The sequence below is a fragment of the Anolis sagrei genome, chromosome 7 (genome assembly GCF_037176765.1).
Source record: "Anolis sagrei isolate rAnoSag1 chromosome 7, rAnoSag1.mat, whole genome shotgun sequence".
Taxonomy (NCBI): Eukaryota; Metazoa; Chordata; class Lepidosauria; order Squamata; family Dactyloidae; genus Anolis; species Anolis sagrei.
The window spans coordinates 19,572,598-19,599,862 of NC_090027.1; the positions used below are offsets into that span (position 1 = coordinate 19,572,598).

The 27,265-nt window shown below is 40.6% G+C and overlaps 1 protein-coding gene across 1 annotated transcript in view; it reads right to left on the reverse strand.

Moving 5' to 3' along the window:
• EI24 (EI24 autophagy associated transmembrane protein) overlaps positions 1–20,327 on the reverse strand; it is a 31,871-nt gene extending 11,544 nt beyond the window's left edge. The window contains exons 1-7 of the mRNA XM_067470705.1: positions 20,149–20,327; positions 15,414–15,561; positions 11,838–11,983; positions 10,671–10,731; positions 8,019–8,085; positions 3,927–4,051; positions 1,704–1,823 (exon numbers count right to left, since the gene is read on the reverse strand). Coding sequence (XP_067326806.1) covers positions 1,704–1,823; positions 3,927–4,051; positions 8,019–8,085; positions 10,671–10,731; positions 11,838–11,983; positions 15,414–15,455 — 561 coding nt within the window. The 5' untranslated portion in view covers positions 15,456–15,561; positions 20,149–20,327. The remainder of the gene's footprint in view (positions 1–1,703; positions 1,824–3,926; positions 4,052–8,018; positions 8,086–10,670; positions 10,732–11,837; positions 11,984–15,413; positions 15,562–20,148) is intronic.
• Between the last annotated feature and the right edge of the window lie 6,938 nt (positions 20,328–27,265).

Sequence of the window (27,265 nt, forward strand, 5' to 3'; positions counted from 1 at the left end):
AATAATAATAATAATAATATCAACCACAAACCCCCTTCTGCCTTCATGCTGGGAATATCAAATTAAAGCACCCCTAATAATAATAATAATAATAATAATAATAATAATAATAATAATAGTTTTAAACTGTTGGGCCAGGGTTTAGACAAGCCGTTCCAAAGCGTTTTAAGGACTGGAGTTTGGTTTTGGTTAGTTTTATCACCAACAGTCAACAACAGAGGGAGAAGGAAGCTTCAGAAGTTCCCCCTGTCCCGTTTGGAGGTTTTTTTTCACATCGTGTCTGCCATTAACGAATCGATTCGTATATTTACAAAATTTTGTAAATATAGAAATTTTAAAATCTCAAATTTAGAATTTAGTATTTAGAATTTAGAAACGCTAGCACTCCCTGGAAACGAATCGAGTTTAGAAACAAATTTTTCCGTGGTTACCCAGCCCTAATATATATATATTATATATATTTTATATATATATATATATATATATATATATATATATATATGTATATGTATGTATGTATGTATGTATGTAATGTTCGTTTGTGGGATTAACATAACTCAAAAACCACTGGACGAATTGGCACCAAATTTGGACACAAGACACCTAACAACCCAACGTATGTCCTTCACTCAAAAACATTGATTTTGTCATTTGGGAGTTGTAGTTACTGGGATTTATAGTTCATCTACAATCAAAGAGCATTCTGAACCCCACCAACGATGGAATTGAACGAAACCTGGCACACAGAACTCCCATGACCAACAGAAAATACTGGAAGGGTTTGGTGGGAATTGACCTTGAGTTTTGGAGTTTAGTTCATCTATATCCAGGGAGCACTGTGGACTCAAACAATGATAGATCTGGACCAAACTCTACACAAATACTCAATATGTCCTAATGTGAACACTGGTAGAGTTTGGGGAAAATAGAAACTTGACATTTGGGAGTTGTAATTACTGGGATTTATAGTTCCCTTACAATCACAGAGCATTCTGAACCCGATCAATGATAGAATTGGGCCAAACCTCCCACACAGAACCCCCATGTGGGCCACAGCAACGAGTGGCAGGGGACGGCGTATATATATATATATATGCGCAAACACACATATATACACATAAATATAAGCGGTTTTGCGCATGCGTTGTAATGTATTTTTTATCTCTTGGCTTTTTAAGTCACTTCTGCTGTGTTTTTCAGTGTTTTCATGAGTGATGGTCACTTGTTGGCCTGATAGGTGTGTTGTGTCCAAATTTGGTGTCAACTTGTCCAGTGGTTTTTGAGTTATGTTAATCCCACAAACAAACATTAAATTTTTATTTATATAGAAGACTACACGGGGTGGTTGATCATCAAACTGTTTGTGATTAGGAACGGACCACCATCTAAGTCAGATTGGCTATTGCCTCATGGCAATGATCACTCTGACTTCTTCTTTCTACGAAGGCTCACTGTTTACAGACCCTACAGCCTAAATTATTCAAAGGCTTGCCTAATTCTGTCTTAAAAGATGAGGTCAGTGGCCCTCTAGATATGTCAAACTTCAGTTCCCAGCAACCCTGGTTGTCACAGATAATGGTCAGTTCTGACAACTGGGAGTATAAAACATCTGGAGGAGTTAAAGATCAGAATCACTGGTCTAAATGTTCTTCATATCCCATTTTCTATTGTTTCTTAATGTCCTGATGCAGTCTGAATCTTACCTGGATGAGAAAGAGAGCTTGCAGTAAAAGGTTAAACAACATATCAGCAATAATTTTACTGACACTGGGAAAAGGCTGGGGCTTCCTTCCCGACACTTCAAATGCCAGATCAGCAATATCCTGAAATACAATTCAACGTTTCAGCATATCTCCATTTTTTATTTTTCAAAAACATTCTCTTTTTTTATAATAGTATGTACAATATAAAACTACAACAATAAATCATAATCTAATTCTTCCTTTTAGCACACCGCTCCTTCCCCCAATCATAGAGGCATACTAAATACTTCCTTGTCAATTGTCACATAGATTTTCCTCTACTTAAAATCTATTTGAATAGTAATATATTATGCTGATTTTAACCTTTAAAGCTCTAAACGGTTCTGGCCCAGAATACATGTCCAAACGTATCTCCTACTACAAATCATCACGAAGTTTAAGATCATCTGGAGAGGCCCTGCTCTCGATCCCACCACCGTCGCAAACGCAATTGGTGGAGACAAGAGACAGGGCCTTCTCAACAGTGTCTCCCTATCTGTGGAATTTACTCCCCAAAGACATCAGACTGGCCACCTCTGTCCTGTCCTTTAGAAGGAAACTCAAGATTTGGCTGTGGGACCTTGCATTTGACCATCGAATAGCGACTTGTATGAAGAAGACATAAGCAATTTCGAAGTGACAATGAATTGACCCGGACCCAGATTTTAATTGGCATGTTTTAACAACTGTTTATTTAATGTTTTGTTTTAATGAATTAGTTGATTGTTCTTATCATTACAATGGACCCGAATGGTGTTTGCTGTGAGGCTGCCCTGAGTCCCCCCTCGGGGGTGAGAAGGATGGGGTACAAGTATATGAAATAAATGAATAAATATATTTCCCATCTCATTTATTCAAAATGTCACCTGATGTAAGAGTGATTTAGATCTGCTATTGTCCTTATTTTTCTTTCTTTGTTTGTTTTTGTTTTTTGCATCAGGAGCAATGTGAGAAACTGCAAATTGCTTCTGGTGTGAGAGAATTGGCCACCTGCAAGGATGTTGCCCCTAGTATATAGTATATACTAGGGGACGCCCTAGTATATACTGTATATACTCAAATATAAGCCGACCCAAATATAAGCCGAGGCACCTAATTTTACCACAAAAAACTGGGAAATGTATTGAATCAAGAATCAAGAATAAGTCGAGGATGGGAAATGTAGCAGTTAGTGGTAAATTTCAAAATAAAAATGCCATTAATTGAGTCATCAGTAGGTTAAATGTTTTTGAATATTTACATAAAACTGTAATTTAAAATAAGACTTTCCAACTCTGATTAAACTATTATTCTAACCTTCAATGTAAATGTGCCTACGTATCCTTCCAATAATAATAGAGGGTAAAATAATAAATAAAAGTAATAATAGAGTAAAATAATTGAAATATAGTAATAATAGTAATAAGAGTAAAATAATAAATGTAATAGCAATAATAGAGTAAAATAATAAGTGTAATAATAATAGAGTAAAATAATAAATAATAATAAATAATAAAAAATAATAAAGTAAAATAATGAATGTAACAATAATAGAGTAATATAATAAATATAACAATAATAGAGTAAAATAATAAATGTAATAATAATAAAGAGTAAAATAATAAATAATAATAAATAATAAAAAATAATAAAGTAAAATAATGAATGTAATAATAATAGAGTAATATAATAAATATAACAATAATGAATGTAATAATAATAGAGTAATATAATAAATATAACAATAATAGAGTAAAATAATAAATGTAATAATAATAATAGAGTAATATATTAAATGTAACAATAATAGAGTAAAATAATAACTGTAATAATAATAGAGTAAATTTTAATGTAATAACAATAATAAATCAAGTAAAATAAATGCAATAAAAATAACAATACAGTAAAATAATGTAAATGTAACAATAACAATAATAAATAGAGTGAAATAATAAATATAATAATAACAATAATAATGGAGTAAAATAATAAATAACTTTTAAAAGGGCTGAAAAACTCGGCTTATACTCAAGTACATATGGTATCGCCAATAAATGGCTTGAATATAGCCTCAAACAAATTGTATTTCTCCTCTCTCTAACTTTATTTTTCATAAAAAGCTTTTGCCTGTATTTTATTTAACTAATTCTGGACCGAAACATTCTCTAATTTTTCCCTCATACTCTGATGAGAACAATCACTTACCTGAAACCAGATGGCATTGACAACTTTGCTAAGAACAAAGAGAGGAAGGACCCAAAGGGCACTGAAGATGGACGTGAGGATGAATTCCAACCATGACCAGACATCACCATGTAAGGAGGGGTCACCTTCCAAGCAGAGAAAAAGATGTCATAAGGAACTTGTACATAGAACATGGGCTGATCGCCTCAATTCCTGTGACCTTTCTACCAAAATATTAAGTCAAGATCAATGGCCAAGGGCTCAGAATGTACAGTACGACCCATGTATAATATGCAAGGGATAGTTAAAACAGTGGGATGGGCATCCCAAGCCACCTGGTCTCTCTCCTGAGGAATCTGTACAAGGACCAAGTAGCAACAGTCAGAACTGACCACGGAACAACAGACTGGTTCAAGATTGGGAAAGGCATACGGCAAGGCTGCATCCTCTCACCCAATCTTTTTAACTTGTATGCAGAACACATCATGCGATGTGCGGGGCTGGATGAATGCAAAGCTGGGGTGAAAATTGCTGGAAGAAACATTAACAACCTCAGATATGCAGATGACACCACTCTGATGGCCGAAAGCGAGGAGGAGCTGAGGAGCCTTCTAATCAAGGTGAAAGAAGAAAGCGCAAAAGCCGGGTTGCAGCTAAACGTCAAAAAAACCAAGATTATGGCAACAAGAATGATTGACAACTGGAAAATAGAGGGAGAAACCGTGGAGGCCGTGACAGACTTTGTATTTCTAGGTGCAAAGATTACTGCAGATGCAGACTGTGGCCAGGAAATCAGAAGACGCTTACTTCTTGGGAGGAGAGCAATGTCCAGTCTCGATAAAATAGTAAAGAGTAGAGACATCAGACTGGCAACAAAGATCCGCCTAGTCAAAGCCATGGTATTCCCTGTAGTCACCTACGGATGTGAGAGCTGGACCTTAGGGAAGGCTGAGCGAAGGAAGATCGATGCTTTTGAGCTGTGGTGCTGGAGGAAAGTGCTGAGAGTGCCTTGGACTGCGAGAAGATCCAACCAGTCCATCCTCCAGGAAATAAAGCCCGACTGTTCACTGGAGGGAAAGATACTAGAGACAAAGTTGAAGTACTTTGGCCACATCATGAGGAGACAGGAGAGCCTAGAGAAGACAATTATGCTTGGGAAAGTGGAAGGCAAAAGGAAGAGGGGCCGACCAAGGGCAAGATGGATGGATGGCATCCTTGAAGTGACTGGACTGACCTTGAGGGAGCTGGGGGTGGTAACGGCCGACAGGGAGCTCTGGCGTGGGCTGGTCCATGAGGTCACGAAGAGTCGGAGACGACTGAACGAATGAACAACAACAAGTTAAAACAGGGAATAGCGAACCCTGCATTTTAAAAAATACTTGAGTCAGAAGCACATGACAATATGGCAGGGTGGACCTAGAGAGGCCCACAAACTGTTCCAGGTGGGAATATTTTTGGAATGTGGGTTAGTGAAACCATGCTGTGTTTTGACAGGATAATAGCACCGTGGCCTGTTTTCATTCTCTGAAGTTTTAAAAGACAGAATGTAAGATTGAATAGGTTCCCGATTACCTATCCCTATTTGTTTTTTAAAACCAAAACCAGCATCAAGGCAGAGAAGAATTGTCCTTATGGATTCTACAGTGTTTGATGCAAGAGTTAACAAATAAAGATGAAACACTGGGTCCAAAATCCTTTCTTCCATTAGAAAGCAAGAACATGGACCTCTTAACCTTCTCAACAATGACAGCAGACTGCAACATATGATATGTTTGAAACACATTCTCAGATTCATAGAATCATAGAGTTGGAAGATACCTTATCGGCCATCCAGTCCAACCCACTTCCACGAAATGAAAGCACCTCCAACAGATGGCCATCCAGCCTCTGTTTAAAAGCCTCCAAAGAAGGAGCCTCCACCACACTCCAACGTCAGGAGAGAATGCCTCTAGAACATGGCCAATATTAATTGTAATATTAAATTAATAAAAGTTAATATTAATAAATTCATAGAATCATAGTTGGAAGAGACCTCATGGGCCATCCAGTCTGACCCCATTCTGCCAAGAAAAAGGAAAACTGCATTCAAAGCACCTCCGACAGATAGCCATCCAGCCTCTGTTTAAAAGCCTCCAAAGAAGGAGCCTCCACCACACTCTGGGGCAAAGAGTTCCACTGCTGAATGGCTCTCACAGATAGGAAGTTCTTCCTCATGTTCAGGAGGAATCTCCTTTCTTGTAGTTTGAAGCCATTGTTCTGTGTCCTAGTAGTCTCCAGGGCAGAAGAAAACAAGCCTGCTCCCGCCTCCTTATTACTTCCCCTCACATATTTATAGATAGACATCATATCTCCTCTCAGCTTCCTCTTCTGAAGGCTAAACAAGCCCAGCTCTTTAAGCCGCTCCTCATAGGGCTTGTTCTCCTGACCCTTGATCATTTGAGTCACTCTCCTCTGGATACATTCCAGCTTGTCAACCTCTCCCTTCAACTGCAATGCCCAGAAGTGGACACAGTGTGATTCCAGGTGTGGTCTGACCAAGGCAGAATAGAAGCATGACTTCCCTGGATCTAGACGCTATATCCTATTGATGCAGGACAAACTCCCATTGGCTTTTTTAGGTGCTGCATCGCATTGTTGGCTCATGTTTAACTTGTTGTCCACGAGGACTCCAAGATCTTTTTCACATGTACTGCTCTCCCCATGGCGTCCCCATGTTTTTAATGTTTATGTATGTGTATTTGAATTGTGTCCCGCCATTTAATGTTTGCCGTATATATGCTGTGCTCCACCCTGAATCCCCTTCGGGGTGAGAAGGGAGGAATATAAATGTTTTAAATAAATAAACAAATAAATTCTGTATCTTTGCAATTAATTTTTTCTGCCTAAGTGGAGTATCTTGTATTTGTCCCTGTTGAATTTCATTTTGTTAGTTCTGGCCAATCATCTCTCTAATCTGTTAAGATGGTTTTGAATTCTGCTCCTGTCTTCTGGAGTATTGGTTATCATAGAATCGTAGAATCATAGAATCAAGGAGTTGGAAGAGACCTCATGGGCCATCCAGTCCAACCCCCTGCCAAGAAGCAGGAATATTGCATTCAAATCAACCCTGACAGATGGCCATCCAGCCTCTGTTTAAAAGCTTCCAAAGAAGGAGCCTCCACCACACTCCAGGGCAGAGAGTTGCACTGCTGAACGGTTCTCACAGTCAGGAAGTTCTTCCTCATGTTCAGATGGAATCTCCTCTCTTGTAGTTTGAAGCCATTGTTCCGCGTCCTAGTCTCCAAGGAAGCAGAAAACAAGCTTGCTCCCTCCCCCCTGCGACTTCCTCTCACAAATTTATACATGGCTATCATATCCCCTCTCAGCCTTCTCTTTTTCAGGCTAAACATGCCCAGCTCCTTAAGCCGCTCCTCATAGGGCTTGTTCTCCAGATCTTTTATCATTTTAGTCGCCCTCCTCTGGACACATTCCAGCTTGTCAATATCTCTCTTGAATTGTGGTGCCCAGAATTGGACACAATATTCCATATGTGGTCTAACCAAAACAGAATAGAGGGGTAGCATTACTTCCCTAGATCTAGACACTATGCTCCTATTGATTCAGGCCAAAATCCCATTGGCTTTTTTTGCCGCCACATCACATTGTTGGCTCATGTTTAACTTGTTGTCCACGAGGACTCCAAGATCTTTTTCACACGTACTGCTCTCGAGCCAGGCATTGTCCCCCATTCTGTATCTTTGCATTTCGTTTTTCCTGCCAAAGTGGAGTATCTTGCATTTGTCACTGTTGAACTTCATTGTGTTAGTTTTGGCCCATGTCTCTAATCTGTCAAGATCGTTTTGAATCCTGCTCCTGTCCTCTGGAGTATTGGCTATCCCTCCCAATTTGGTGTCATCTGCAAACTTGATAATCATGCCTTTAACCCTTCATCTAAATCATGAATAAAAATGTTGAACAGAACCAGGCCCAGAACTTCCTACCAATTTATAAAAAAGCTATGCCATGCTTAAAGAATTCAAGAAACACAAGTCCAAGTATTTCTTCAAAATGAAAAGGCTCTTGCAAGACCCAAGAAATCAACACGGTTAACCAAATTAGCACTTATGAACTTACCAATTATATGTGCTGTTGCTGACTGAAGAACAGGGATGAACACTCGATAGAACAAGAAGAGACTAAGCTAAAAGAAAAAGAAAAAAGAATCATGTTGAGGCCTGTGTAGACAGCACCGCAGTCTAAATGGAAGATTAAAGAATAATTTTATACTAGTGCTCCCCCAACGTTCTTGTCCCAGGAGTCCCCCCTATGTAGGAAGGATTGATTATTTTCCTATCTCTCTATGAGTTCTCTCTTACAATTAGTTCTGCCCCCTTATCTCACCCGGGGGTTTTTAAATCATTTTATGTACATGCGGCCCGCCCTCTGTCATTTTGTTATTATGTTTAGTTCCTATGTTCTGTGTATATTTTTTATGCTTTGATGTTTTATTTTAATGTTATGTTGTTTATTTTATTGCAATTTGTATTGTTATATTGTAATTCATGTTCGGGCTTGGCCCCATGTAAGCTGCTCCAAGTCCCCATTGGGGAGATGGTGGTGGGATATAAATAAAGATTATTATTATTATTATTATTATTATTATTATTATTATTGCCGAAAACAAATAACCAAAGCTATGAAACCTCTATTATATCAGATGTAGCTGCCAGCCTAGCAGTTCGAAAACATGCAAATGTGAGCAGGGCCGTAGCCAGAAAAAAATTTCGGGGAGGGTTGACAATTTTGGGGAGGGGGAGGTGAAAATTTGGGGGGGGGGGGTTAAAATTTCGGGGGGGGGGTTGAAAATTTTGGGGTGGGTGGGGTTGAAACCTGCCTCCTAGCTCATGCTGAAGCAAAGAGCACAGCAGGGGGCAGAGCAACCTTCAATAGCCTGCAGCTCCACCCCTGTCAACCACCTCCACCAAGTCTGGCCTCCTTAATGAGAGCATTCAACACCCCCCCCCCCCAACTTGGTTGCTTCACTACATCGGCTATTGCTGCAAGTGTGAATAAATTGTCAATATTTGCTTGAGATAGTGCTTACAGTTCTGGAGGGATTCTTATTTTTTTTGCATCTCATAGACTTAGCATGGGGATTTGGTTAACCAGTTAAAATTCATGAGTAAACCGGGTTTTTTTAAAAAATCTGAAACATTTCGGGGGGGTTTGAACCCCTAAAACCACCCCCTCGCTACAGGCCTGAATGTGAGTAGATCAATAGGTACCGCTCCGGCGGGAAGGTAACGGCGCTTCACGCAGTCATGCCGGCCACATGACCTTGGAGGTATCTATGGACAACGCTGGCTCTTCGGCTTAGAAATGGAGATGAGCTCCAACCCCCAGAGTCAGACATGACTGGACTTAATGTCAGGGGACTACCTTTACCTTTACCTTAGCTAATACACTAATCTGCTCAGGAGTACACCACTGAAGACAATGTCTAGAATTAGCTGTACAAATGTATTTGGTGTATACTAGAAAAATGATTTAAAAATGAAGAGACTCTTACGGACATGATTCTCGAACTTAAATCGACCAGTAAAGGATTGTGTTGTTGAAGGCTTTCATGGCCAGAATCATTGGGTTGTTGTGAGTTTTCCAGGCTGTAGTCATCATCATCATCATCATCATCATATGTTCCAGAAGCATTCTCACCTGACATTTTGCCCACATCTATGGCAGGCATCCTTAGAGGTTGTGAGGTTTGTTAGAAACTAGGAAAGAGGGGTTTATGTATCTGTGGAAAGTCCAGGGTGGGAGAAAGAATTTTCATGGTTTTCTCCTTTCTGTTGAAATTGCCCACATGCTTGTGGATTTCAATGACTCCTCTGTGTAGTCTGACATGGTGGTTGTTAAGAGTGGCCCAGCATTAACACTAGTCTCAAACAGACAAGAGGAGACGTGTGTTAATGCTGGACCACGCTAACAACCACCATGTCAGACTACACAGAGGAGCCACTGAAATCCACAAGCATGTGGACAATTTCAACAGAAAGGAGGAAACCATGAAAATAAACAAAATCTGTCTGCCAGTATTAAAAAAAACTCTAAAATCAGGAGAGTAGAGAGGAACACACACAAAAACAGGGGAATTCCAGACAATAACCAATCAGGACCAGCGAACACCTCCAAACATAGATTTCCCCAGGCAGAAAGCAGCCAGGCTTTGAAGCTGCAAGGCCATTAAATGCTAATCATGCTGGCCAATTGCGCCATTTGCACTTGCCTCAAACAGACAAGAGTTCTTTCTCCCACCCTGGACATTCCACAGATATATAAACCCCACTTGCCTAGTTTCCAACAGACCTCACAACCTCTGAGGATGCCTGCCATAGATGTGGGCGAAACGTCAGGAGAGAATGCTTCTGGAACATGCCCATGCAGCCTGGAAACCTCACAGCAAACTAGTAAAGCACTGACCAAATGGACAGCTTCTGCAGTGCAGAACAAGAACTAAGCTGGCTTCCTTATGAAATAAGGATCAATTTAAAAGGGGGAAAATCTGATTTGGATTTTATAATAGCAGACCACCATACGAAAGAACGGAATATGACTTTATAAGTCATATTACGTTTCTGTCAAACGTAAATATTTTAACCATTCATTTGTTTCTTTCTCCATTTGCTGCACCACCCAGATTAGTCAATGCACATACAACGAAGCAGTGCAACATTTCAAATGAGGCTCACATGTTTACAAAAAAAAAAAAACAAAACCACCACTTACCCAGAATACACCTCCATTCCACGCACAACACTGAAATATTCGACTTACTATCCGCGGTTCACTAGAAAGAAACAAAGGAAATAATAGCAATAATAATATTAATAATAATAAAAACTTAATTTATACCCCACTACCATCTCTCCAAGGGACTCAGTGTGGCTTACATGAGGCCACGCCCACAGTACATCAATAAACAAAAGCAATAACAAAAAATCAATACAATACAATGAATATAAAACATATAAACAAAAATAAACGATAAACAATAGATGGTAACACGCAAGCATTTAAAAACCTATGGCCGGGCCAAATGTAATAGTGTGTGTGTGTGTGTGTGTGTGTGTGTATATATATATATATATATATATATATATATATATATATATATATCTAGCTGTCCCCTGCCACACATTGCTATGGCCCAGTCTGGTGATCTGGAAAATAAAGTAATGAGAAAGTGTTGGTTTCTAATATGTAATTCCTTTCTGCTTGTGAGTAAACAGTATTTCTTGTTGTTTCTTTGTCAGTGTTGACGTGGAGAGTGTCTGGTTTGCCTACTCTGGAATATGCAACACATCATAGTCCTTCTTTAAGGGTCTCTTTCAAATCTATGATACTATATCTGTGTGTGTGTGTGAGAATCATATCTATCTATATTTATGATTGGATGGCTCTTTGTCAGGAGGGCTCTGATTTCATTTTCTTGCCCTGGTGAAGAGAGTTGGACTGGATGGCCTTAAGTATTTTCTGTTGGTCATGGGGGTTCTGTGTGGGAAGTTTGCCCCATTTCTGTCATTTGTGGGTTTCAGAATGCTCTTTAATTGTAGTGAACTATAAATCCCAGTAACTACAAATCCCAAATGTCAAGATCTATTTCCTCCAAACTCCATCTGTGTTCATATTTGGGCATATGGAATATTTGTGTCAAGTTTGGTCCAGATCCATCATTATTTGAGTCCACAGTGCTCTCTGGATGTAGGTGAACTACAACTCCCAAACTCAAGGTCAATGCCCACCAAACCCTTCCAGTGTGTTCTGTTGGTCATGGAAGTCCTGTATGCTAAGTTTGGCCCAATTCCATCATTGGTGGAGTTCAGAATGCTCTTTGATTGTAGGTAAACTATAAATCCCAGCAACCGCCTCCCACCCAGGTGCCTCTGCACTCACGTCTCCTGCTTCCTCTCCTCGGTCTGTGCTCTTCGCTGGGCAAGGACACTGCTTGCTCTCCTTTTTCGCTGTTCCTCCCTTTTCTGCTGGATCCGAGCATCCAGCTTGGAGATAGTGCAGATCCCCCATATGGAATCTTTAATTCCCTGTGAACACAAAAAGGGCATCAGGAGGGGACTGACATACATCAAAAAGAATAATAAGACTTTTAGAAGACTTGTTGATGGTGACATGTCAGTTTTAAAGGTGTTGGCTGACTCTGGGAAAGAGAAAGGAGACTAACTTCCTTTCCTCTTATGGGGGTTGAATGAAAAGTAATGCCTCCACCTTCGTAACTCCTCAACAGATAGCCGTACTGGTATGTGGCAGGTACTAGCTTGTTCAGTAGACTCTCCTCTACAGTTCTATTTTGGTGGGAAGCCTTAGCATTGAACGGTTGTGTTGTTAAAGTGCAAAGTATGGAACCCTGTGCGGACGATCGGTCAATGCAACTTAAGCAACGTGCAGTCATTGAATTCTTGACAGCAGAAGGTGTCACCCCAAAGGAGATTCCTCAGAGAATGCAAGCTGTTTATGGTGATTGTGTTGATGTGAGTACTGTGTGGTTATGTTTAAAGATGTTGAGGTGGGAACATCTGACTTGTGTGACAAACAAAGAGTTGGACGTCCTATGACAGCAACCACCGAATTTCACAAGCAAAACGTTGACAGATTGATTCAGGACGATTGTCGTATCACTCAGAGAGAAATTTCAAGCATAATCGGCATTTCACAAGAACATGTGGGTCACATTACTGCTTTGCTTGGCTATCGGAAGATCTGTGCACAATGGGTACCCAGGATGCTGACGCCTGAAATGAAAGCACACAGACTTGAAACTTCAGAAACTGGATCTCCCCACCATATGACATCCTCCATACAGTCCAGATTTAGCACTGTCTGACTTCTATCTGTTCCGGATAATGAAAGAAGATCTGCTGGGACATCATTATGCTTCTGATAAAGACATTGAGAGAACTGTGAGATGCTGGTTGAAGAAACAGTGTCAACTTCTTCCGCGACGGCTTCAGAAAACTTGTTCATCGTTGGCAGAAATGTATCCAATTGTCTGGTGATTATGTGGAAAAGTGAATAGTGGTAGTTAAAGAGGACATTCTAAGGATTATTTCTGTGTTTGGTTTATTGAAATATTCCCATCCAAACCCAAGTAACAAAGGTGGAGGCATTACTTTTCATTTAATCCTCGTATATCCAAATTAATGAGGAATATAAGGACACAGCCTGAGATGAAAGATCATTCAGGGAAACATACTCAGAGGAGAATTACTAAGTGATTGATACACTGTAGCAGATATGGCACTGAGTTGACATTGTAGTTTTGTGACTTTTGTTCATATTAACATACTAAATAGGGATTACTTAAATGATAAATTAGTCCACATTCTGTGCCGTGAAAAGGCAAAATATTTAAGGATTATCTTGATTATACAAATCCATGCCATTTTGCTTTTTTGCATAAATTATTGTAGGATATACAACAAAACATCATTTCCAGATGCCACAAATATTAAGTACTGCAAATTATGTATACGCTATTAAGACTTCTAAAGAGATATGCAGAGCCAATCACTAGAACTACGCCAGCAACTCCTGCTGAGTTTTTGAAATAGACATTTTGTCTATGTTTTCAACACATCTTCAAAGATAAAGGTTAAGAAAAACTAACATGAGCAATAATGTGAAATTGTCTTGAATATAACATAGATAATTGAGAAGCCTGAAAATACAGTCTCTTAATCATAGAATCATAGAATCAAAGAGTTGGAAGAGACCTCATGGGCCATCCAGTCCAACCCCCTGCCAAGAAGCAGGAATATTGCATTCAAATCACCCCTGACAGATGGCCATCCAGCCTCTGTTTAAAAGCTTCCAAAGAAGGAGCCTCCACCACACTCCGGGGCATAGAGTTCCACTGCTGAATGGCTCTCACACTCAGGAAGTTCTTCCTCATGTTCAGATGGAATCTCCTCTCTTGTAGTTTGAAGCCATTGTTCCGCATCCTAGTCTCCAAGGAAGCAGAAAACAAACTTGCTCCCTCCTCCCTGTGGCTTCCTCTCACATATTTATACATGGCTATCATATCTCCTCTCAGCCTTCTCTTCTTCAGGCTAAACATGACCAGCTCCTTAAGCCGCTCCTCATAGGGCTTGTTCTCCAGACCCTTGATCATTTTAGTCACCCTCCTCTGGACACATTGTCAATATCTCTCTTGAATTGTGGTGCCCAGAATTGGATACAATATTCCAGGTGTGGTCTAACCAAAGCGGAATAGAGGAGTAGCATGACTTCCCTAGATCTAGACACTATGCTCCTATTGATGCAGTCCAAAATCCCATTGGCTTTTTTTGCCGCCACATCACATTGTTGGCTCATGTTTAACTTGTTGTCCACGAGGACTCCAAGATCTTTTTCACACGTACTGCTCTCGAGCCAGGCATTGTCACCCATTCTGTATCTTTGCATTTCGTTTTTCCTGCAAAAGTGGAGTATCTTGCATTTGTCACTGTTGAACTTCATTTTGTTAGCTTTGGCCCATCTCTCTAATCTGTCAAGATCGTTTTGAATCCTGCTCCTGTCCTCTGGAGTATTGGCTATCCCTCCCAATTTGACCTCATGTGTTCAGAACATACAAAAATACAAAAAAACATACAAAAATTCATCTGCTTTCTTCTTCTTTTTTTGACATTTTCTCAAGTGAGAGTGAGTGCCAATGCCTACTGAAATACTCAGTTTCAGCCACAAACAAATTCATGAGCACTATCCCCTTTTAGTAGCCAAGTGACCTATAACAAAATCATAAAGTGTTCAAAGCCTTCATAAAACTGGCATCAAAAAATAATTAGTTTCTTCTCCTGGGAGGGAAACAGCTTCTAATAATGGTATAATTCACTGTGGCAAAAATAAAAGAGCGGACCGCCTTGTAGTTATTTTAAGTGGCTGCCAACCGAATAGCTTTGACTAGTTTAAACTACTCATATAGCCTACTACACAGAGAAGCCATTGAAATCCACAAGCATGTGGACAATTTCAACAGAAAAGAAGAGACCATGAAAATGAACAAAATCTGGCTACCAGTATTAAAAAACTCTAAAATTACAACAGCAAAACAGCAGAGAGGAAACAACCAGGCACATCTTAACACCTCTCAACAGAACATTTTCCCAGGCTCAGCCAGGCCTTCAAATGCTAATGAAGGTGGTCAGTTGAAACATTCACACCTAGCTCCAGCAGAGAAGAGCTCTTTGCCCCACCCCAGACATTCCACAGATATATAAACCCATTGTCCTAATTCCAACAGACCTCACTACCTCTCAGGATGCTTGCCATAGATGCAGGCGAAACGTCAGGAGAAATGCCTCTAGAACATGGCCCTATAGCCCGAAAAAACCCACAAGAACCTAGTGACTCCAGCCATGAAAGCCTTCGACAATACGGAGGAGGAGACTGTTCTTTTCTCCAAGCTACAAAATGACAGCTAGATCAAGCCAAGGATCAAAAGGAAAAAGAAATACTTACCCTGATGACATCATTAAGGAAGATCTTGACACTATCTGCCATCTCTAATCCAGCACTTTCTCCACATTTAGAAATATCAACTACAGGGTGAAGGGAAGAAATGAACCCAGCCCTGTCTCATTGTGAAGGGATGGGAAACTGGTAGAGTCTGATAGGAGGAAGAAAGAAAAATTACAATTATATAAGGAACAAAACCATGCGTGGCAGTCTGTGTGTATTTATTGAAGCTTGTATCACTTTGAGTAATAAATGCAATTTACAACTGACCATTAAATCTGTTTAATCTGATCATATTGATCATAAATCTCCAGCTTGGACAGAGTTCTGAGACCCTGCCTATCCTTGCTTGTTGCAGCCCACACCCAAACAACACGAAAGACTCGGAAAATGTTCCATTTGCCATAGCAACCACCATCAAAGAGATTTTAGCACATTGTCCTGTCATTCTGTGCACAATTTTAGGATGTGAAAACATGATAGCAATGTTCAAGAAAAGCTCAAACAGAACTGGATTCTCTTGACTGTTGATAGGGATTGCTTTGAAGGAGAGGTGTTACAGTATGTGCTCTAGAAATAAGCATAACAGCCTTTAGAAGAACTTAGGCGAAGCCTAACTAAGAGAAATATTTTGTTGTTGTTCATTCGTTCAGTCGTCTCCGACTCTTCGTGACCTCATGGACCAGCCCACGCCAGAGCTCCCTGTCGGCAGTCACCACCCCCAGCTCCTTCAAGGTCAGTCCAGTCACTTCAATGATGCCATCCATCCATTTTGCCCTAGGTCGGCCCCTCTTCCTTTTACCTTCCACTTTCCCCAGCATCATTGTCTTCTCTAGGCTTTGCTGTCTCCTCATGATGTGGCCAAAGTACTTCAACTTTGTCTCTAGTATCTTTCCCTCCAATGAGCAGTCAGGCTTTATTTCCTGGAGGATGGACTGGTTGGATCTTCTCGCAGTCCAAGGCACTCTCAGAACTTTCCTCCAACACCACAGCTCAAAAGCATCTCTCTTCCTTCGCTCAGCCTTCCCTAAGGTCCAGCTCTCACATCCGTAGGTGACTACAGGGAATACCATGGCTTTGACTAGGCGGATCTTTGCGAAATATAGGATACTTCATTTAGGCAGAAAAAAACAAAATGCAAAAATACAGGATGGGTGACACCTGGCTCAACAACCACCCATGGGAAAGACATCTTGAAGTCTTAATGGACAGCAAGTGATGCTGTAGCTTAAAAAGCCAATGGGATTTGGAGATGCATCAAAAGAAGTATAGTGTCTAGATCAGGGGTCCTCAAACTTTTTAAACAGAGGGCCAGGTCACAGTCCCTCAAACTGTTGGAGGGCCGGATTATAATTTGAAAAAAAATATGAATGAATTCCTATGCACACTGCACATATCTTTTTTGTAGTGCAAAAACACTTAAAAACAATACAATAATTAAAATGAAGAACAATTTCAACAAATATAAAATTATTAGTATTTCAATGGGAAGTGTGGGCCTGCTTTTGGCTGATGAGATAAGATTGTTGTTGTTGTTGTTCTGTGCTTTCAAGTTGTTTCAGACTTACTTAGGTTGACCCTGAGCAAGGGCCGGGTAAATGACCTTGGAGGGCCACATCCGGCCCTCGGGCCATAGTTTGAGGACCCATGGTCTAGATCAGGGGTCCTCAAACTTTTTAAACAGAGGGCCAGGTCACAGTCCCTCAAACTGTTGGAGGGCCGGATTATAATTTAAAAAAAATATGAATGAATTCCTATGCACACTGCACATATCTTATTTGTAGTGCAAATAACACTCAAAAACAATAATGCTGCATGTTTCACTAAGAGCCATATCCACTGTTTTAACATGGTGAGATGTATTCCACAGTGGGCATGCATATTCAGCAGCAGATTAGCAAAGTGCAAGGGCAGATGTCTTCACTGTGTCTGGTTGTGATCCCCAGGTTGTGCCAGACAGCTTTCATATGACATTATTTTTAGCACTCACTTTTGGCTTGATATTCAAGCAGTGCTTCTTATAAGTCAGAGCACAGTCCAGGGTAACTCCAAAGTATCTGAGTGCACTACAATGTTCCAGTGAGATTCCTTCCCAGGTAATCCTCAGAGCTCAAGATGCTTGTTTTTCTTAAGTTGGAAAGCACTTGTCTGTGTTTTAGATGGGTTAGGAATCAACTATTTTTCTCTGCAATAGGCAGTAAGAGCACCTAAAGCTTTGGAGAACTTCTGTTCAACCATCTCAAAGCTCCCTGCTTGAGCAGTGAGCGACTTGCAATATGCAACCAACCAGAATCACAGAGATAAAAGCAGGACACAGATATGCAGTGATAATACAGCAATACTATTATGATTGCATTAATAATATACAATAATATAATAGAAAGTCAATATTAATTTATTGTTGAAGGCTTTCATGCCTGGAATCACTAGGTTGTTGTAAATTTTTTCAGGCTATATGGCCATGTTCTAGAGGTATTCTCTCCTGACGTTTCGCCTGCATCTATGGCAAGCATCCTCAGAGGTAGTGAGGTCTGTTGGAACTAGGAAAATGGATTTATATATCTGTGGAATGATCAGGGTGAGACAAAGGACTCCTGTCTGTTGGGGCGAGGTGTGAATGTTTCAGCTGACCACTGAGTGGTCAGTTGAAACATTCACACCTAGCTCCATTCAAGGTGGTCAGCTTGAAACATTCACACCTAACTCCAACAGAAAAGAGTCCTTTGTCCCACCCTGGTCATTCCACAGATATATAAACCCATTTTCCTAGTTCCAACAGACCTCACTACCTCTGAGGATGCTTGCCATAGATGCAGGTGAAACGTCAGGAGAGAATGCCTCTAGAACAGGGGTCCTCAAACTAAGGCCCGGGGGCCGGATGCGGCCCTCCAAGGTCATTTACCCGGCCCTCACTCAGGGTCAACCTAAGTCTGAAACGACTTGAAACCACACAACACAACAACAACCCTATCTCATCAGCCAAAAGTAGGCCCACACTTCCCATTGAAATACTAATAAGTTTATATTTGTCAAAATTGTTCTTCATTTTAATTATTGTATTGTTTTTAAGTGTCTTTTGCACTACAAATAAGATATGTGCCGTGTGCATAGGAATTCATTAATATTTTTTTTTCAAATTATAATCCAGCCCTCCAACAGCTTGAGGGACTATGACCTGGCCCTCTGTTTAAAAAGTTTGAGGACCCTTGGTCTAGAACATGGCCAATATTAATTGTAATATTAAATTAATATAAGTTAATATTAATAAATTCATAGAATCATAGTTGGAAGAGACCTCATGGGCCATCCAGTCCGACCCCATTCTGCCAAGAAGAAGGAAAACTGCATTCAAAGCACCCCCGACAGATAGCCATCCAACCTCTGTTTTAAAGCTTCCAAATATGTGAGAGGAAGCCACAGGGAGGAGGGGGCAAGCTTGTTTTCTGCTTCCCTGGAGACTAGGACGCGGAACAATGGCTTCAAACTACAAGAAAGGAGATTCCATCTGAACATGAGGAAGAACTTCCTGACTGTGAGAGCTGTTCAGCAGTGGAACTCTCTGCCCCAGAGTGTGGTGGAGGCTCCTTCTTTGGAAGCTTTCAAACAGAGGCTGGATGGCCATCTGACAGGGGTGATTTGAATGCAATATTCCTCTTCTTGGCAGGGGGTTGGACTGGATGGCCCATGAGGTCTCTTCCAACTCTTTGATTCTATGATATACTAATAATATAGTCATATAATAATACGAATAATATTGTAATAGAATACTAATAATTTTGTAATAGAATAACAATATACAACTCCTGCACAATGGTATACTAATAATATCGTAATACAATAATACTAATAATATTGTAATATAATAACAATATACAACACCATCACAATGATATACCAATAATACTGTAATAGAATAATAATAATAATATTGTAACATAATAATATACATTATGGAGGCTCCTTCTTTGGAAGCTTTTAAACAGAGGCTGGATGGCCATCTGTCAGGGGTGCTTTGAATGCAATATTCCTGCTTCTTGGCAGAATGGGGTTGGACTGGATGGCCCATGAGGTCTCTTCCAACTCTTTGATTCTATGATTCTAAAGAAGGAGCCTCCACCACACTCCAGGGCAGAGAGTTCCACTGCTGAACGGCTCTCACAGTCAGGAAGTTCTTCCTGATGTTCAGATGGAGTCTCCTTTTTCGTAGTTTGAAGCCATTGTCCCGCGTCCTAGTCTCCAGGGCAGCAGAAAACAAGTTTGCTCCCATCTCCCTATGACTTCCTCTCACATATTTATACATGTCTCCTCTCAGCCTTCTCTTCTTCAGGCTAAACGTGCCCAGCTCTTTAAGCCGCTCCTCATAGGGCTTGTTCTCCAGACCCTTGGTCATTTTAGTCGCCCTCCTCTGGACACATTCCAGCTTGTCAATATCTCTCTTCAATTGTGGTGCCCAGAATTAGACACAATAATCCAGTGTTACAGCCCGAAAAACTTACAGCAACCCAATAATGGAAAGTGTGACTGTATTGTTGCATGAAGAGGATGTGATATTGAGCAATAACATGGTTGACAACATAGCAATGGTGTGATATGAGGATGCAGAAGCCTTGTTAGGACACAAGTGGAAGAAGGAAAGGGCTGAGGAGGGGGAGGGGGAGCCTCTTCCCAAATGAGGGCTCCTTTCCCAGGCCAAGGGGCCCCCCAACAACACCCAACCACAGGGGATCCCCATACTTGCCAGCTCAAGAAGGGCCTGCAGCCCGAAAAAGGAGAGTGACAGGCCTCCAAGGAAGCTCCTCGGGCAGAAGTGGAGGAAAAGCCACTGCGCATGCGCCGCCAAATCCCTCCCTCCCTCCAGGATTGGAAGGAGCCAGGCCGAGGCTGCTAAGGCGAGCATCCCTCAAAAGGGCCCGCTTGCTTTGGTCTTGCTTCCCCAAGGAGCGCATGCGCCCTTCGGCTTTGTAAACAGCGCACGCGCAGTGATAGAACCTTTAACTAAGGGGGAAACAAGAGAGCGCGTTGCCTCCAATGGGAAGGGGGGGCGGGTTTAGTGTTGCTATGGCAACATGTCCACACTCTCTTACAGCTCCCCCTCATGAGGTTTCAAACTGCATTATATGCACAGTGTAGACACCTATAATTCAGTCTGAATCAGTGGGCCAGAGTGAAGAAAGAGGGGGCCAGGAGATAGTTCCACCTTGTCACCTGTGCTATGCTTATAATATAATATAATATAATATAATATAATATAATATAATATAATATAATATAATATAATATAATATAATATATGGTATATACATATAATATTTATAATATTATAATGTAATACAATATAATACTAATAGTAATAATAATATGATATTATATAATTTATATTACACTAGCCATCCCCTGCCATGTGTTGCTGTGGCCCTGTCTGTGTTTAGGTGTATGTATATATTTGTGTATATATGTGTGTTTGCATATATATGTGTGTGTGGGTGTATATATGTGTAAAAAGGTAAAGGTTGTCCCCTGACATTAAGTCCAGTCATGTCTGACTCTGGGGTGTGGTGCTCATCTCCATTTCTAAGCCGAAGAGCCAGCGTTGTCCGTAGACACCTCCAAGGTCATGTGGCTGGCATGACTGCATGGAGCGCCTTTACCTTCCCACCAGAGCGGTACCTATTGATCTACTCACATTTCCATGTTTTCGAACTGCTAGGTTGGCAGAAGCTAGGGCTGACAGTGGAAGCTCACGCCGCTCCCCGGAATCGAACCTGCAACCTTTCGATCAACAAGCTCAGCAGCTCAGTGCTTTAACCCACTGCGCCATCGGTGTGTATATATGTATATATATTTGTGTATTTCTGTGTTTATATGTGCACATGCATATTGTGTATATGTGTGTGCTTCTCTATATGCATATTTGTGTGTATGTGATCTGCTGCCTTGTGTATATGTATATGTGTGCATATATATATGTGTGTATATTTGTGTGTGCATATGTATACGTATATCTGTGTGTATGTATATGTGTGTGTATGTGTATATTTGTGTGTGTATGTGCATATATATATGCTAGCCGTCCCCTGCCGTGCGTTGCTGTGGCCCACATGGAGGTTCTGTGTGGGAGGTTTGGCCCAATTCTATCGTTGGTGGGGTTCAGAATGCTCTGTGATTGTAGGTGAACTATAAATCCCAGCAACTACAACTCCCAAATGTCACAGCAACCCGATGATTCCGGCCAAGTAAACCTTCGACAAAACATATGCTTTTGCTTTATTTTCTGGCTGTTGTTGTTGTTGGTTGTTGTTGTTGTTGTTGTTGTTGTTGCTACTGTAACAAAACTTCCTTCCTTAGTATATCTTTACAGCACTAAGTTCTAATCTGTGGTTGGTATTAGGTGCTAGGCATGCAATCACCACATTGGAACGAAACAGCTCCTCTGGCTTCTAACCATTAAGGTAGGAGCCCCCAGTGGCACAATGGGTTAAACACTTGTGCTGGCAGGAGTGAAGACCCAACAGGTCGTAGGTCCAAATCTGGGGAGAGCATGAATGAGCTCCCTCTGACAGCTCCAGCTCCCCATGCGGGGACATGAGAGAAGCCTCCCACAAGGCTGGTAAAGCATCAAAAACATCAAAACATCCGGGCAATGTCCCCTGGGCAACATCCTTGCAGACAGCCAATTCTCTCACACCAGAAGCAACTTGCAGTTTCTCAAGTCACTCATAACATGAAAAAAGACCATTAAGATTCATATGCTTGGTGACATTCACTGAGAACACTCTCAAATCTGTTCTCATTCCCTCCGCAGCCACCATAAAGGGATCCCTCACATTTTTTTGCTTCTGGTGGTTATAGTAATACTTTGGTATGTAGGCAAGGCAGTTTCTTTGGTTTTCAAGGAGCATGCAGAAATCAGGCAGAGCATCTAGGGCAGTATCAAAACAAATCAAATCAAATCATTATTTCGGTCATTGACCAGCACAGGAAATAGTCACATTTTCATACAAACTTTGTATGTAGTTCTCAACCTTCTGAATGCCATGACCCCTTAATACGATTCCTCATGTTGTGGTGACCCCGCAACCATAAAATTATTTTTGTTGCTACTTCATAACTGTAATTTTGCTACTGTTATGAATCGTAATGTAAATATCTGATCTGCAGGGTTTAATTTCATTCACTGGACCAAATTTGGCACCAATACACCCAAATTTGAATACTGGTGGGGTTGGGAGGTTGAATTTGTCATTTGGGAGTTGTAGTTCACCTACAATCAAAGAGCATTCTGAACTCCACCAACGATGGAACTGAACCAAACTCTGAACACAGAACTCCCATAACCAACAGAAAATACTGGGAAAGTTTGGTGGGCACTGACCTTGAGTTTTGGAGTTGTAGTTCACCTACATCCAAAGAGCACTGTGGACTCAAACAATGATGGATCTGGACCAAACTTGGCACAAATACTCCATATGCCCAAATGGGAACACTGGTGGTTTAGGAAAAATAAACCTTGACATTTGGGAGTTGTCATTGTTGGGATTTATAGTTCACCTACAATCAAAGAGCATTCTGAACCTCACCAATGATAGAACTGGACCAAAATTCCCACACAAAATTCCCCATGATTGACAGAAAACACTGTGTTTTCTGATGGTCTTTGGCGACCCCTCTGAAACCCCCTTATGACCCCGCCAGGGGTCCCAACCTCCAGGTTGAAAAACACTGATCTAGGGACTGGAGGGGAGAGTGAAAAGGAAAGAAGTGCAATGCTTATTTTAATGTGACACTGCTGGCTGTTGTATTGGATCACACGTTGGACACTTCCCAAGTGTCTAGGACTGTTTGGTGTATTGGCGAATAATGTGTGCAGATCTCAGTAGGGTGGCCTTTTGAAGCTGACCAATGGTCATTTTGTCAGCGCTGATTGTGTTTAAGTGCAGGCCACGGCCTTTAGACACTGCACCCAGTGTGTCAATCACTACTGGGACCACTTTTACTGGCTTGTGCCAGAGTCTTTGCAGTTCGATCTTTAAATTATTATTATTATTTTACTGACACAAAAATGCAGTATGATACAGCAAACGAGATATATTTGTGGGAGTTCATATCTATTATTATTATTATTATTATTATTATTATTATTATTATTCCTCCTTAGCTGCTGCCCTCTTCCTTTGCTGCTCCACTGATGTCGGCCAACTTGTAGTTTTCAACACTTTTCGGTTAACTCTATAGCCCGGATAAGAGCGGATATAGAAAACCAAGCACAAACAATTTGCCCTCCCAGCCTTCCAGAACACCCATGGAAGTGGCATTGCTGACGCCTTCAAATCTATTCTTATTTCTCCGCAGCCACCATATGTGGGTTCCTTCCCCCTTTTTTGGTTTCTGATAGTTGTGAATACTTTGATAAATAGATAGACAAGACAATGTCCCGGTTCTTTAGAGAGTTGCCAATAATTAGGGAGTGAGTTGGAGAGTGTAAGGGAAAGGAATACATTGCTTATGTTCGATATAATCTTAAGTGATGGAAAACTGTCTTTTTAGCCCTTTATGCTATAACACTTCGTCCCTCCTAGACATTCAGTTTCAGCCTTTGAACAACATAAAATAAAATAACAAAATAAATTAAAATAAACATCCAAAAGGAGAGCCCCATTTAGGTATGGAATTTGGGGCTGCACATGAATGGCTGTTATTGTTCCGTCTCCCAGGAGCCTGATTTGCCTTACTTTACAGTTGCTGGAGGTTGCTCCGTCTTGCATTTTCTCCCAGGGCTGCTGCAGCTTTGAAAGAGTCCTAAAAGTTATTAGTATCAGTGTCTGCAAAGCCAGTCTGCAGGCCTCCTTTGCAGCTATTGGTTCAGAAAGGGTCTAGGGACCGCCTTTTCTCCCAGGGAAGAGATCTCCATTTTGGAATCTCCCCTGCCTTTTCAGTTTAGAGGAAAGACTTCAGATGTGCTGATGGTTAGGCAGGTAGCTCTGGGAAAACCATTGCAAAAACTATACATTATAAATTGAGTAAGCTATATTAAGCTATAGATAGTATATTATATATTATATATTGAGTGTTAAGCTATACATTATATATTGTGTATTGTATATTAAGCTATATTAAGTTAATATAGATAGTATATTGTGTATTGAGCTATATAGAGAAATTATAGCTAGATTAATAGAAAAGCTATTGAGAAAGTTTTGTGCAGAAGTTATTGATACTGTGTATATGTTTAACTGTTAGAATATATTCGTGTTGGTAACAGTAGCTGAAGCTAGAGCTAACTGGTTGTATCCACAGTGGCGTTGCCAAGGAGACCAGGCAGGAGAGAGTGAGAAGTGCGCGGAGCCTAGCAAGAGAATGTTGTAGTTCAGTTGGGAGTTAGGAGTTCGGAGTTACAGTTGAGAGAGGAGAGTGGAGAGTGGAGAAGCAGTGTGTGTGATATAGCCGGAGGTTTCTTCAGTCTAGGAAGGCTGAAGGGGGAAACCTAATTAGTTTCTTTAGTCAGAGAGGACTAAGGGAAGCTTGTTTAGATCACTAGTTAGGAAAGAACTAGAGATCTAGGATTTGATCAAGAAGGATCAAATTAGAAGGCTATTCACATTAGGAAACGTTGTTTAATAAAGTGCTTCTGTTCAGTAAAAGTCAATCACAAGTTGTGTCGTCGAGAAGAGAGAACTGTATTGCAAACCAAGTTACATTCCAAGTTCTATAAGTTATTCAAAGTTATTCCAAGTTATTTAACAGCCTGCAACCATATGCTTTGTACAAAATAAACTTATTAACTTTTGTTGAAGACCGTGTCATCTCCATTTATCTGCGTCTGGGGAGCCAGTTCTCATCGGCAATACCTCACATTGGTGGCAGTTACCTTAATTACATCCATAATCATCCACACCTGTATAATTGGTGGCAGAATTTAAGAACAGTCTTTACAATTGGTGACAGTGATTGGGTTCTCTAAAGTTAAAAATCCTATACCCTGTCTGTTGTTGGAATTGCAGCACCTTAGCAATTGGCACAATTGTACAACTGGTGCGTGCAGACATCGCAAATTTGGTGTCAGAGGTGAGATAGACTTTGCAGTTTTGAGTATTGAGTTTATTGAGAAAGAACTATTGAGTTAGATAGATAGTATTGAGCATTTACATCCAAAGCTAACTTTGAGCAATAGATAGGGAAGAAACCTGCTTTTTTTCTGACCATAGGAGCTCAGGGTTAGGGTAAGGGATTCCAGAATTCCTTTTACCTTTTGGAGGAAGGGAAAAACTCATCTCTATGCTTTACCAATTGACCATTTGTAACTTTGATGAACTGTGCCAAGTCTGCAAGGACTTTGTATAAATAAATATCCTTTTTTGATGTTTAAAACCAGTAATAGCCTCAGTTGCTCAGTATCTCAAGCTTCTCAAGAAAGACACCTGCAGTTCGCTCAGACATAGAGAGAAGCACGTCGCAGTTTTATTTTTTATAGCATCTGGGTGGACGGCACAGTTATTGTTGCTAAATAATCAGTAAGAACCATACCCAGTGGGATGACAAGAAAGAAGAGCATTTACTGGAGCATCTGGAGAAGGTTTCATAAGAGAATAAAATCCCAAAATCCCATCGTAATTTGTTGTCTCTGTTCCTTGGAATCCGGTCACATACTCCGTGAGTCCATCAGTGTTTTCATAGAGAAGCTAGTCTGAGCAGCTCATAGGGTGCTCTGAGGAGAAAAGAATAAAGAATCAATTAACATAGATCCAGGAGAATAAAAAGTGTTAGATAATGGTGCCAAAGAAGCTGGGAATATTCAATGAAACAATGCATAACAAGTGTTGGAAATGTACCCAAGAGGGTACATTCTATCATATGTGGTGGGCATGCAAGAAAGTAAGGAAAGGCATGAAAGAGCTACAGGAAATATCCCAGAAGATACTCAATATCAAAATTCAAATTAAACCAGAATATTTTTATTAGAAATAACAGACATAGACATGGATACAAATATATTCTTTTATAATTTAACTATAGCAAGAATCTGAGAAATTGGAGAACAAAAGAACAACAGCTGACAAAATTTTTGGAAATTATGGATATGGATAAATTATCACAATTACAGACAAAGAATCAATGGAAACCTAAGAAAATGACAAACTGGAAACTATTCAAAGATTATATGAATTTGGAGAAAAAAGTAACAATAGAATCATAGAATCAAAGAGTTGGAAGAGACCTCATGGGCCATCCAGTCCAACCCCATTCTGCCAAGAAGCAGGAATATTGCATTCAAATCACCCCTGACAGATGGCCATCCAGCCTCTGCTTAAAAGCTTCCAAAAAAGGAGCCTCCACCACACTCTGGGGCAGAGAGTTCCACTGCTGAACGGCTCTCACAGTCAGGAAGTTCTTCCTCATGTTCAGATGGAATCTCCTCTCTTGTAGTTTGAAGCCATTGTTCCGCGTCCTAGTCTCCAGGGAAGCAGAAAACAAGCTTGCTCCCTCCTCCCTGTGGCTTCCTCTCACATATTTATACATGGCTATCATATCCCCTCTCAGCCTTCTCTTCTTCAGGCTAAACATGCCAAGCTCCTTAAGTTGCTCCTCATAGGGCTTGTTCTCCAGACCCTTTATCATTTTAGTTGCTCTCCTCTGGACACATTCCAGCTTGTCAATATCTCTCTTGAATTGTGGTGCCCAGAATTGAACACAATATTCCAGATGTGGTCTAACCAAAGCAGAATAGATACTATAACTCAAATCAAATAGAGAACGATAAAGAAGCGAGTCTTAATGAAAAAGAACAAAAAGGAGAAGCATAGTATCTGAAGAATAAGAGACTAGTGATTACAATGTAACGACGAAGTAAAAGATTGGAA